Source organism: Saccopteryx bilineata, chromosome 10 (genome assembly GCF_036850765.1).
Source record: "Saccopteryx bilineata isolate mSacBil1 chromosome 10, mSacBil1_pri_phased_curated, whole genome shotgun sequence".
NCBI lineage: Eukaryota > Metazoa > Chordata > Mammalia > Chiroptera > Emballonuridae > Saccopteryx > Saccopteryx bilineata.
The window spans coordinates 13,420,869-13,434,882 of NC_089499.1; the positions used below are offsets into that span (position 1 = coordinate 13,420,869).

The 14,014-nt window shown below is 48.7% G+C and overlaps 1 protein-coding gene across 1 annotated transcript in view; it reads left to right on the forward strand.

Moving 5' to 3' along the window:
* The window catches only part of SCN11A (sodium voltage-gated channel alpha subunit 11), a 136,233-nt gene that overhangs the window by 53,924 nt on the left and 68,295 nt on the right, over window positions 1-14,014 (forward strand). Inside the window, exons 5-7 of the mRNA XM_066244425.1 lie at window positions 4,842-5,112; window positions 10,848-10,966; window positions 12,951-13,046. Of these exons, the coding sequence (XP_066100522.1) occupies window positions 4,849-5,112; window positions 10,848-10,966; window positions 12,951-13,046 (479 nt within the window). The 5' untranslated portion in view covers window positions 4,842-4,848. The remainder of the gene's footprint in view (window positions 1-4,841; window positions 5,113-10,847; window positions 10,967-12,950; window positions 13,047-14,014) is intronic.

Sequence of the window (14,014 nt, forward strand, 5' to 3'; positions counted from 1 at the left end):
TGTCCTGCTGGGGGAAGGCGAGTGTTTGAAGTGTCCAGGTCAAGTGGATCCCTTTCTTCCTTGCATTACATTGTGTCGGCTGCTCAGACCATTTAGTTGGCTTCTTATATAAAACACAGCTTTCTGAAGAATGATATGTTTTGATGGAGTTCTAAATTACCTTTCTCTTTCACCTATTAAGAAACCAGTTCTTAATCATATTCTTTGTTACGGATGGTTGACTTTATTCTTGAAGAATTTTTGTGAGGGCTCTCTGACTTCTAATACTAGACAAATCAGTTACTGTTTAAGCCGATTGAAATGCAATCATCCTGAAAAAATATATTTTTTTTATTGCACTTGGGTTGGGTACACTCCGTCTTGTATGCTAGGCCCACTTCAGTTTGGGATTCCCTTCTCATTGTTTGAGAGCATAAAGTCAATTAATTGTTTTTGTAAAAGGTCATTTAATGTCTGAAACATTTGCCTTCATACTTGATTATTACTAAAGTTTGGAACACAGTTGCACTTAGCCAACTTATTTACCGATTTTGATTTTGAGAGTACGTTCATTAACGCGGAAGGCCGTGACACAAGGAAGGGCCTAGGACAGAAGAAGCAACAGGAGGAGCACCTGGCAGAGCTGCTCTGTTTTTTTAGAAATGCCACGGGGAAGAAGGGAGCCCAGGCAGGGCTGCTGTCAGCTCCCCGGCACGTCGGACAAAGGGGGCCTTGGACACAGGTTCAGGGGGTTGCCTGAGCCAGCTGCCGCTGTCCTGTCCGCTGCTCCCCTGGTGGCAGGTCTCCCGGGGATCCTTTAAGTTTAGGAGAGAAAAATAAAGATGGCCCCCGCCAGGGAAGAAAGGCGGGGCGCGCTCTGAAGAGGAGAGCCTGCTGCGCCTATCCCGTGTAATTCTTCAACCAGTTTTCCACGCACTGCAGCCCACGTTCTGTACACAGGCAAGATTTGGGCAATTTCTTTTTTTTTTTTTTTTCATTTTTCTGAAGCTGGAAACAGGGAGAGACAGTCAGACAGACTCCCGCATGCGCCCGACCCGGGATCCACCTGGCACGCCCACCAGGGGGCGACACTCTGCCCACCAGGGGGCGATGCTCTGCCCATCCTGGGCGTCACCATGTTGCGACCAGAGTCACTCTAGCGCCTGAGGCAAAGGCCACAGAGCCATCCCCAGCACACGGGCCATCTCTGCTCCAATGGAGCCTTGGCTGCGGGAGGGGAAGAGAGAGACAGAGAGGAAAGCGTGGCGGAGGGGTGGAGAAGCAAATGGGCGCTTCTCCTGTGTGCCCTGGCCAGGAATCAAACCCGGGTCCTCTGCATGCTAGGCCGACGCTCTACCGCTGAGCCAACCAGCCAGGGAGATTTGGGCAATTTCAAAGTTCACCAGTTGTAGTATGCGCCATATTGATTTTTATTAACGTACGGATTTAGTTCATTTTGCATGTGCACCCTCTGTTACCACTCTTCAATTTTCTTGAGTCTATGTTTTAGTAAAACGACTTGACAGGAAGGGATCAGAAAAGGGAAAGAGATTGGTGAAATTATACACACATAACACAACGTTATAGAGAGCAGAAAAGCTAACCCTGGAAAGAAGGGGGTAGGGCGTTGGGGGGAGGGGGTAAGGAGGAGGTTGTGGGGAACACGGGGGAGGGTGGGGTGCATTCAGGGGATGCTAGAATCTATGTAAACACAATAAAGTTTAAAAAACTGACTTGATTCTTCTATTATTTTTTTTTCAGTTATTAAGAAAATTTTACTGCATGTGATTTTATTTTGTCAGATTTGAGTTGACAATTTTTATAAAGCCCTCCTTTTCCTGGGTCAGTATTTCCAGTATTCAGTGTTACCTTTAAGATGGGGTCCTTTAAGTAGCTTATCAGTTACAACAAACTTTAATGTGTGCAGTTTCAGGGGCTGTCATTTTATTCTGTGTTATTTATTTCTGCAAGTCTCTTTTCCTTGAGAAGCAGAATACCCCCCCGGGTCAGAGTAGCAGGGTCAGAGCACCCACTTCTTCTCTGATAGTCTCACTGGGGTGGCAGCCTAGGTCCATCGTGGGGTCCAGTTTTTGCGTCTAAGGCCTTTCTCAACTACTCATTTTATCAGCTCAACTAGCATCCCGTATGCCTTTGACTGCAAAAACTTCATCCCTATCTTAAATGTCTTTCATGAGCTCTAGTGCCGAAGACTGTAAAGTCTCATTATATGCCCACTTCGTTTATACAAATTCAATTATGTACATTTATGAGGGATAGAGGAATGGAGTGGAAGGAAGAAGAGTGGGAGGGACAGGAGGGGAGAGAGAGTAATGAAGTAGTAGGGCAAGTTCCATCATCTCAAATCTCTAATGAACGAGTGGGACAGAGTGCAGAGTGCAGTGCATCTGCAGTTCCCTTGTTCCATGTCAGCTGACATCTGGCTTGACCCTGAATGCATGGGACAGCATGCAGCAAATCTACAGTTCTGTGTTTCATTTAGTTGACATATGGCTCACACATTGTGAATATCACATTGCCCTTAGTGTATTAAAACATGCTGTGTTGCCTTTATTATGTCCCTTAAACAAAATCCAACTACTTTGTTTGGGGATTAACTGAAGAAAGAGTGATTGGTTCTGGCAATGGAAGAAAAGCTGGCTGTACTGAATTTGTTGACCAGTGAGTTGGGATGCCTCTTCAATAGGTGCCTTCCTGAGGGATTGCCAAGAGAAGTTTTGACAATATTATTTTTAAATTATTAATATTAAGTGAGAACCTGGAAGGAAGGGAGGCAAAGAGACAGACTCCTGCATATGCCCTGTCCAGGATGCACCCAGCAAGCCCTCTACAGGGTGATGCTCTGCCCATCTGGGGCCACTGCTCTGTTGCTCAGTAACCAAGCTATTTCAGCTCCTGAGATGCTCAGCACCTGTGGCCAACTTGCTTGAACCATTTGAGCCATGGCTGCAGGAGAGGAAGAGAGAGATAGAGAAGAGAGAAAGAAGGGGGAGGGGGAAGGGTGGAAAAGCACATGGATGCTTCTCCTGTGTGCGCTGACCGGGAATCAAACCCAGGACATCCACATGCCAGGCCCACACTCTACCACTGAGCCAACTGGCCAGGGCTATTTTTTTCCTTATGTGCTATTTTCAGAGCCTAACGTGTGTAAGCTGTGATGAGTCCATAGACAAGGGTCTCCTGGTTCTCTCCCCTTGCAGGTCCCACAAGTAGCTTCAATTCCATGCCTCTTAAGTAGAAATCCCCCCCCCCAAAGCTTCCTCCTCCCCTAGTGCCTCTGACTGAGTAGCACCACGGTTTGATCCAGCTGCCCAAGCCAAGGACTTGAGTTCTTTACTAACCTTCCCATTAACCACTTGTCAAGGCCGTTTCTTCAGTGACCGTCAAGTTCTTCTGCTCCATTAGGCCGTCCCCAGTGGTTGTGATTTGTTGTAATAGTTTCCAAGGTGATTTCTCTGATTCTGGCCTCCCCACCTACTTCACCGCCCTGTTCCAAGCCCTATTCATTCTCACCAGTCAGAGGGATATATTAAAAAAAAAAAAACCTTATAGTGTTACTCTTCTGTAGTAATACTACTAATACTAATACTAATAGCATTAATACTAATACTAATAACCCACCCTTTGGAACTCCCCATTACCCTCAGGGTGAAGTCGTATCTTGACTGAGGATCATAGGGCCCCACGTGCTCTCATACAGCCGACTAAAGCCTTCTGGCCAGTCCACTCCACAGCCTTTCCTGGCAAACAGAACTTGTTGTTGGACATCATATTCTTTTTCACCCAGGGGTCCCTGTGAATGCTGTTTGCTCCTCCTGCAACCCTCCAATGTCCCCTTTTTTCTTGTCTAAGTCTTCTATCTCAAGCTTTGGTAGGCCATCCCTGGGTTCCCCAAATTAGATGCCTTGTCTTCTGCAGATGGACGTCTCACTATAGTAGCATTTGTCTTCCTCTGTCACAGGTTTAGCCTTTATCTGTCTTTCCCATTACACCAGGGTGGCATAACTGTAGGACTAGGGGGAAGGACTGTCCTGTTTTCACCATTGGTGCCTAGCAGACAGTGAACACATGGCTGTTGGAAGAACAAACCAACGCTATGTTGGATTCCCCTTCAGAAGTCCCTGGAGTGATTTGGGAGTCCATCCTAAGCTGGCGTTCAGTAAAAATAAGAAAAGAGAGGATGGCTGGCATGGGGAATAAAGGTATTTAACCTGAACTCTAGTGCTTTTTCTGAGTCTAGTTGTAAGCCTGGGGATGAAGAGAAAGTCCTTGTGGAAGTGGCTATCAGGGATAAGGCCCGGGAAAGGTATCATCCCTTGGTGAAGTGACCCTATTAACTTTGAGAAAGTTTAAGGACTTCTCTGACCAGATGCGAGAAAACACCCATGCCCTTAGTTTTGATTTTGCGACCCATAGCCATTGCCACTTGAATCTCTAGTCTTTCCTTTCCTATTCACGCTGTGGCCACTTTTCTACTGTCCACAGACCTCACTTCAGTAGCTCAGCCGGTTGGGTCTTACTGTTTTGCTCTAGGCTGCGTGGGTCTGAATTTTAAAGACTGAGCTCCTCTGCCCCTTGTTCCCAGTTTCAACCTCCTGCCTACCCCTACTTCCTCCAGGAATGATGCCCTGCTTTGGTCTTGTCTGTGCCCAAAGTTCCTGCTCTATCACAGTGGTGGCCACTTCTGACCTGTCCCACAGCCAGTGAGCTCCCAAGCCTCTCACCTCGATCTCAACTCTTGTAGTCCCCGTGACATGGTCCTTGGAGAGTGGACCCCCAGGCAGGCTGTGTGAGTCCCACCTCCCGGAACTCTCTGTTGATCTGCTACTTGTCTCTCTCCCGAGGGTGAGGATGGATGACTGGTGCTACCCAGTGATCTTCCCAGATGCGCGGAACTTCCGCCCCTTCACTCCGGATTCCCTGGCTGCAATCGAGAAGCGGATTGCTATCCAAAAGGAGAAAAAGCTTAAAGACCCAACCGCGACAGAGCCCCAGCCTCGACCTCAGCTTGACCTGAAGGTCTCCCGGAAGTTGCCCAAGCTCTATGGTAACGTTCCCCGTGAGCTGATCGCGAAGCCCCTGGAGGACTTGGACCCATACTACAGAACTCACAAGGTAGTTCATGGGGAGGCTGGGCATGCTAACCAATTGGACCCATACTACAGAACTCACAAGGTAGTTCATGGGGAGGCTGGGCGTGTTAACCACTTGGACCCATACTACAGAACTCACAAGGTAGTTCATGGGAGGCTGGGCGTGCTAACCACTTGGACCCATACTACAGAACTCACAAGGTAGTTCATGGGGAGGCTGGGCATGCTAACCACTTGGACCCATACTACAGAACTCACAAGGTAGTTCATGGGGAGGCTGGGCGTGCTAACCACTTGGACCCATACTACAGAACTCACAAGGTAGTTCATGGGGAGGCTGGGCGTGTTAACCACTTGGACCCATACTACAGAACTCATAAGGTAGTTCATGGGGAGGCTGGGCGTGCTAACCACTTGGACTCATACTACAGAACTCATAAGGTAGTTCATGGGGAGGCTGGGCGTGTTAAACCACTTGGACCCATACTACAGAACTCATAAGGTAGTTCATGGGGAGGCTGGGCGTGCTAACCACTTGGACCCATACTACAGAACTCATAAGGTAGTTCATGGGGAGGCTGGGCGTGTTAACCACTTGGACCCATACTACAGAACTCATAAGGTAGTTCATGGGAGGCTGGGCGTGCTAACCACTTGGACCCATACTACAGAACTCATAAGGTAGTTCATGGGGAGGCTGGGCGTGCTAACCACTTGGACCCACACTACAGAACTCACAGGTAGTTCATGGGAGGATGGGCGTGCTAACCACTTGGACCCATACTACAGAACTCATAAGGTAGTTCATGGGAGGCTGGGCGTGCTAACCACTTGGACCCATACTACAGAACTCATAAGGTAGTTCATGGGAGGCTGGGCGTGCTAACCACTTGGACCCATACTACAGAACTCACAGGTAGTTCATGGGAGGATGGGCGTGCTAACCACTTGGACCCATACTACAGAACTCATAAGGTAGTTCATGGGAGGATGGGCGTGCTAACCACTTGGACCCATACTACAGAACTCACAGGTAGTTCATGGGAGGCTGGGCGTGCTAACCACTTGGACCCATACTACAGAACTCACAAGGTAGTTCATGGGAGGCTGGACGTGTTAACCACTTGGACCCATACTACAGAACTCATAAGGTAGTTCATGGGGAGGCTGGGCGTGTTAACCACTTGGACCCATACTACAGAACTCATAAGGTAGTTCATGGGGAGGCTGGGCGTGCTAACCACTTGGACCCATACTACAGAACTCATAAGGTAGTTCATGGGAGGCTGGGCGTGTTAACCACTTGGACCCACTACAGAACTCATAAGGTAGTTCATGGGGAGGCTGGGCGTGCTAACCACTTGGACCCATACTACAGAACTCACAAGGTAGTTCATGGGGAGGCTGGGCGTGTTAACCACTTGGACCCATACTACAGAACTCATAAGGTAGTTCATGGGGAGGCTGGGCGTGCTAACCACTTGGACCCATACTACAGAACTCATAAGGTAGTTCATGGGGAGGCTGGGCATGCTAACCACTTGGACCCATACTACAGAACTCATAAGGTAGTTCATGGGGAGGCTGGGCGTGCTAACCACTTGGACCCATACTACAGAACTCATAAGGTAGTTCATGGGGAGGCTGGGCGTGCTAACCACTTGGACCCATACTACAGAACTCATAAGGTAGTTCATGGGGAGGCTGGGCGTGCTAACCACTTGGACCCATACTACAGAACTCATAAGGTAGTTTATGGGGAGGCTGGGCGTGCTAACCACTTGGACCCATACTACAGAACTCATAAGGTAGTTCATGGGGAGGCTGGGCGTGCTAACCACTTGGACCCATACTACAGAACTCATAAGGTAGTTCATGGGGAGGCTGGGCATTCTAACCACTTGGACCCATACTACAGAACTCATAAGGTAGTTCATGGGGAGGCTGGGCGTGTTAACCACTTGGACCCATACTACAGAACTCATAAGGTAGTTCATGGGGAGGCTGGGCATTCTAACCACTTGGACCCATACTACAGAACTCATAAGGTAGTTCATGGGGAGGCTGGGCGTGTTAACCACTTGGACCCATACTACAGAACTCACAAGGTAGTTCATGGGAGGCTGGGCGTGCTAACCACTTGGACCCATACTACAGAACTCACAGGTAGTTCATGGGAGGCTGGGCGTGCTAACCACTTGGACCCATACTACAGAACTCACAGGTAGTTCATGGGGAGGCTGGGCGTGCTAACCACTTGGACCCATACTACAGAACTCACAAGGTAGTTCATGGGGAGGCTGGGCGTTCTAACCACTTGGACCCATACTACAGAACTCACAAGGTAGTTCATGGGGAGGCTGGGTGTTCTAACCACTTGGACCCATACTACAGAACTCACAAGGTAGTTCATGGGGAGGCTGGGTGTTCTAACCACTTGGACCCATACTACAGAACTCACAAGGTAGTTCATGGGGAGGCTGGGTGTTCTAACCACTTGGACCCATACTACAGAACTCACAAGGTAGTTCATGGGGAGGCTGGGCATGTTAACCATGCAGCGGTAACTGGTGTCACAGGATCTCCAAACACTGATCTTGAGGTTTGTAGGGGAGGCTGACTTCTCTTTTGCTGTCACTCCTGGTCGTTGCCTTCATAATCCTGAGAACCCCCCTTCATTCTCATTTTCTTTCTGTAATGCGTGTCTTAGAGAAGAGCATGAGGACTAGGAGCAGCAGAAAGGTGAAAACAAACACAGAGAAAGCAACATGGTGTCAGGAAAGCAGCTCGACCATCAGCCAGGAAGGTTGGGTGAGGGCCATTTTAAAGACTGGTTTTATGATTGTGGGTAAATCACTTTGTTAATCATTTTTCTAATCTGTAAAATGGGAATACTGCCTGCTTTCCCTACCCTGCAGCATAGACATGCCGTGGAAGCATTTTATAAACTGCAGTGCATTATACTCACGTGAAGGATTAATTGCTATGTAGGGTTGTCCAGTTCAGCTACAAGTTTACTTTGAAAGCTCTTTAGCATTTACCTCTAAAAACCTTTAGACAACAGGATATTTAGGCTATTATTAGATTTATGAAGGTCAAAGCCCTAGACCAACACTTGATACATAATCAGAGTTCAATAAGTGAAGTCTAAGAATAGAGTAATCAAGTGGACACATGTAGATTATATGTAAACCCCATCAATACATGATAGGCTTGCTGTTTCATCTACCTGAGCATAGTTCTTGCAGCAAAGTTTTAGTAAAATTTCCTTAAATTTTACTAAAACTCCTGAGTGGAGATGTGAGCTCTGGGCTCCTCTACTGGCAGTTTGCAAGGCTAGGGGACAGTGAGGACAGTTCTCTGCAGACCGTCCCCTCACACGAAAGGCTCGGAAGACCTCACCATTACCACCTCATTGTGTGACCCGGCAGAGCATGGGAAACCCACCTCACCAGATGGGTCAGGGAGGAAGAGGCTGCGAGTCCGGGGGAAGCCCTAGAAGACGGCACGCTGAGAACACCCTTCCCTAGCAACCATGAGAAAGTCATCTCTCCGCAGAGAGATCACCCGGTTCATATGTCGAATTGGGATAGACTTGGGGTTGCCAGGCAAGACGGGGACCGTGTGTATAGAGGAAAGTAGGGTATGAATGGGAAGGACAAGCAAAGGAAGAGAAATGCAGGAGCAAAAACATGCCAGTATTTTTCCTCCTCCTTATGCCCCAGAAGCCAGGGCGGCGTGGAGTGGGGGGTGTTGAGTGTGAGTTAACTGCGGGGGCCTCCTTCTGCCTCCAGGCCAGCTAGGAGACCCGTGAGGCCAGCAGCAGCTTGCTGTGTTGTGAGCAGACCTGGAGGACAGGCTCTGTCCTGGCTGGAAGGGTGTTCTCACCCTACCTCTTCTCAGCCTGGGTCCTTCCTTCAAATCAGAAGGAGGCACGATCCTTGTTGAGAGTCTGCACATCCATGACCTCGCATGACCAGTGCTCTCAGCAGTCGTGTGAGGTGTGTGGGGTACTTGTTAACATCCCGTGGTGTGGATGAGGACACCGTAGACTGGATGGAGCAGCGGCTTATATGCCGGGTCAGACAGCCAGCAAGGGGTGACTGGGACTCACATCCAAGGGCTCTTTATATAGTCACAGGCCACGTCTCTGTTGAAGAACTACAGGGAAAGGGGTGGAGATGTGTCACAAGCTGGCAGAAGGACCTGGTACCTATCATTTAAGTTGTTAAAACCCTGACAAGTGTAGTTAAGTACACCATTAGGTGAAATATTTGAAGCAGTCAGAGGTGGCATTCACAAAATATCAAAGTCAAAGGGCACAGAAACAGAGCCATCTCATGCCACCTATTAATTCGGGGTGACCTACCTTGAGGATAGGTTTGCTCTCAGCCCTAAAATTGTCTTTCTACCCAAAGGAAGGACACAGAATCCCCAAAGTGGGTCTTGGACTCCTGAGCTCGTTCATAGCTTTTAAAGAATCCTTTGGTCCCTTGTATTTTGTTTTGAAGGTAACGGAAAACGGCCTCGTCTGCACATTTACCTGTAGCCGGATGGTCAGCGGACGGGTGAGCGCAGCCGCTCAGTGCAGGAAGGTTGATGATTGGCGGCAGCCGGAGTTCTGGTCTTCAGCCCAGGCAGCACTGTCTTGGGCGTTGGTGACAAGGCCCGTCTTTCCCGTCTGAGAACATGCTGGTTTACATGTCAAGTAGTACTTTTTGCAAATCTGAAAGGGACAGTGATGGGGGGGGGAGACAGGGGTGACCCTCATTCTGTGAAGGCTTTTGTAACAAACGAGCAGCCTGAAGGACGCGGAAGGGACAGCTGGGTCACAGGTAAGTGGAAGGAGGGAGAGCTGGGGGCTGCTGTGAGGAGCCTGTGAGCGAAGGTTGTGGGCTGGGGGCTGCTTCCTTCCCAGAGCCCACGGAGATGAGCTCGGAGGACACGCGCACAAGTGAGGGTGACAGTGCCCCCATTCGGCAGGCCTGTCCTGGGTTTGGCATCCCTGGACCTACCTACCCACTGAAGGCCAGTGAAGCCTCCGATCATCATGACAGACAACCAGAAACACCCACAGGCCTTCCCAGATGCCTTCTATGGGGCTTCCCCCACCGGTGGAGAACCACAGGCGGATTTGCCTCTGTGTCTACGGGGGGCGGGGAAACTGGAGAGTAAGTCTGGGAAGCTTGACTTTTTTATTAAAGATCCTTGAGGTTATAATTGATTGACAGACTATCTCATGTCAAACTGCTCAAGCGTAACAATGTGGACTTTCTAGGTCCCTGACTATTCTAAGGCTCCTTACGAAGTTTTTGTTAGTAATCACAATAATTTAAAACAATCCTCTGAATGTGAACGTTCAATTCTACTTCCACTTCTCCCAGCTGTCTTCGAGTTCTGGCCTCTGTAGATGCACATACAGAGCCCAACACGGAGAGCTTTGTGTGCAGGGTCCGTTTGCTCTGTCTCTGGGGCCACAGAGTATTTCAGTGGGTGAACAGGCCACAGCCCAGCACTTCTCTTGGGGCCCTGAGTGAGACCCAGGCCACCTGGGGACATCTCTTGGCTTCCAAAGTCACCCTGTTGGCCGGTCAGAAAGTACCTTGGGCTTCAGAGTGACAGCTCTTGATTCAGAAGCTGTAGTTAAAGGCAATCTATACCTTAATCCATGGTCCTGCTGAATTCTCTGTAAATGAACTCATGATAAGTATTGTTTGGTCACTGCATGTAGTCCCTGTTGTGTTTGGTCTTTTGCAGACGTTTATGGTGTTGAACAAAAGGAGAACAATCTACCGCTTCAGTGCCAAGCGTGCCTTGTTCATTCTGGGGCCTTTCACTTCAGTCCGAAGTCTAGCCATTCGCATCTCGGTCCATTCATATCCTTTGGTTGCACCTTTACAAAGTCCAGGTCAGGTGAAAAGTGCATGTGCAGCAGGGTGTTCATGTGTTTGCTGAGTGGAAACAGCTGATTTTTCAACAGCTCCTGGCCATGTGCCTACTGCTGCATGGTAGGACTGTGCTCGTGCTGGGTGTGAACAAGACATGGCCTCTGCCCCGGACCGCTGGCCTCAGAAGGAGCGGGCTCAAAGAAAGGCAGTTTGGATGTTGCGATGGGAGGTTTGGCAGTGGTAGTGTGGAGAGACACTGCCGGGCTTTGGAGGCATCAAAGGTGGCTTCCTGGAGAAAGGAGCATCTCAGTTGAGACCCAAACAAAGGTTGTAAACTGTCAATTTGAGCATCACGTTGAACTGATCAATGTGTTGTGTCGGACTTACACAGTGTTTAAAACTTTTTAACTCTCTATGTTAAAAGCCCAGGTGTCCAGCTTCTCTGGAAAAATAGAGCGCTGTCAAGGCTGGGCCTGCGCTCCCACCTGGCAGAGTGGGTGCAGGGAGCCCCGTGGCCCCTTTGAAAGGGGACATGCTGCCTGGGACCCGGCCTCAGCCCACTCACCCAAGCACGTGGCTTGCCAGGCTGGTCAGATTTTGAGTTTGCAACCTCAGTCTTCAGGATGGAGCCAGGTAGGAATCATGGAGCATTTCTGATGTGTGTGGGGGTGGGGGAGACACTAGCAGCTTTAGACTGAGGGTTGGGGGGTAAAAGACATGGATTGGTAGACAGGATGCAGAATTGAAGAGAGAGAGAGAAGGAAAAGCTCTTTGGATCAGATTCCCTAGAAAGCAGAGTGTGGGACAGGGATTTTTATTTATTTATTTTTTTCCGAAGTTAGAAGTGGGGAGGCAGTCAGACAGACTCTTGCATGTGCCCGACCGGGATCCAACCAGCATGCCCATGAGGGGGCAATGCTCTGCCCATCTGGGGTGTTACTCCGCTGCAACCAGAGCCATTCTAGCACCTGAGGCAGAGGCCATGGAGCCATCCTCAGTGCCTGGGGCAACTTTGCTCCAATTGAGCCTTGGTTGCAGGAGGGGAAGAGAGAGATAGAAAGGAAGGAGAGGCCCTGGCCAGTTGGCTCAGTGGTAGAGTGTCGGCCTGGCGTGCAGGAGTCCCGGGTTCAATTCCCGGCCAAGGCACACAGGAGAAGCACCCATCTGCTTCTCCACTCCTCCACCTCCCTTCCTCTCTGTCTCTCTCTTCCCCTCATGCAGCCAAGGCTCCATTGGAGCAAAAAGTTGGCCTGGGCTCAGGATGGCTCCATGGCTTCTGCCTCAGGTGCTAGAATGGCTCTGGTTGCAACAGAGCAATGGCCCAGATGGGCAGAGCATCACCCCCTGGTGGGCATGCTGGGTGGATCCCAGTGGGGCACATGCGGGAGTCTGTCTGACTGCCTCCCCATTTCCAACTTCAGAAAAATACAAAAAAAAAAAAAAGAAAGAAAGGAAGGAGAGAGAGAAGGGTGAAGAAGCAGATGGGTGCTTCTCCTGTGTGCCCTGACTGGGAATCGATCCCGGGACTTCCACATGCTGGGCCAATGCTCTACCGCTGAGCCAACTGGCCAAGGTGGATTTTTATTTCTGATCCAGTCAAGGAGTCTCTCTGGAGAAGGAAAAAGGGAAGCAGCATGGAGCATTAAAGAGGCAAACAAGGGTGGGGTCCCAGCTGAGCTTGTCAGCCTGAGCCCACAGGGAGCTTGGGCAGGAATTGTATTGCAGAACTGCCCCGCCTCGAGGCAGGGACCAGCTTTTTGTGAGTCTCCGTCAGTCAGACCTGTAGAAGGGACTGGTAGCCCTCCAGGTGAGGACGCTGCCATTCTGCGGAGGTAGGGGACCAGCCAGCACTCACAGTGAGAGAACAGGTGCACCTGCAGAGATGGGGACCTGGAAGGACATGCACAGCCCCCACTATAATTAGTGACACATGCCAGCCTGCAGTGTCCCTGCCTTAACAGACGCCGGTCACGTTGTTCACCATGTTCATCATCTGCACTGTCATCACCAACTGTGTGTTCATGGCCATGGCTCCGAGGAATAGCAGTACAGTTATCGATAATGCTGAGTAAGTGTCTGTCCTGTTTTTAAACAAATTACCTAAAAGCAGGTATAACTGTTTAGATATGTATGTATGTATGTATACAACAGAGAGAGTTTAGCGACACAGGCAGTCCCTGGGTTAAGAACAGGACAGGTCTCTCAGTTTGTTCTCAAGTTCAGTTTCTGTGTACGTTGGAACAGGTACATTTACCTATCAAATGCAACTTAGATATTTGTCTTTACATAGTATTTATTTTTACCTTTCTGTGCATAGAAATACTTAAACATTTTCAAACCTACAGAATCTATCGCATTTGTAACCTGGAGACTACCTGTATAAAGAAAGAAAAAGTCATCCACAATCCTAAGTCCCCATCACAATGCTGGCAGAGACTTTTATTTATTTATTGTGTGTGTGTGTGTATGTTTATGATTATCTTTAAAAGCCTTTTAAAATTACATTGTAATTAACAGCATACATACAAATTTTATGTCTAAACCACAAATTTTAAGTGGTTTTCTTTGTGTTTACATAGGCTTTATGGAGACCTATTTTGATGACTATATAATATTGTATCAGGTGAATAAACCATAATTTACTTAACCATTTTAGCATTCTGCTGCTATCAAATAGTATTGCAACAAGCATCTTTTTGCATAAAGCTACTTTTCAAAAATTATTATTTTGGGGGGATAGAATCTTAGAAATGTGTTTACTAGATCAACAGGTACATTTTAATGCTTTAAAAATATATGTTGACAATATATTTTCCAAAAAGTTTGTAGCAATTTACTCTGCAACCAGCAGCAACCATATAGTAGGTGTGCTACCAATTTAATCTGCAACCAGCAGCGACCATATAGGTGTGCTACCATACTGTGTGTCTGTCTTCTTCCACCTAGTATAATGTTTTGAGATGAGTTTATTCTGTCGTGTGTGTCAGTAGCCTTTTTCCTTGCCATTGCTGGTTGTGTTCCAGTGTATGGGCACAC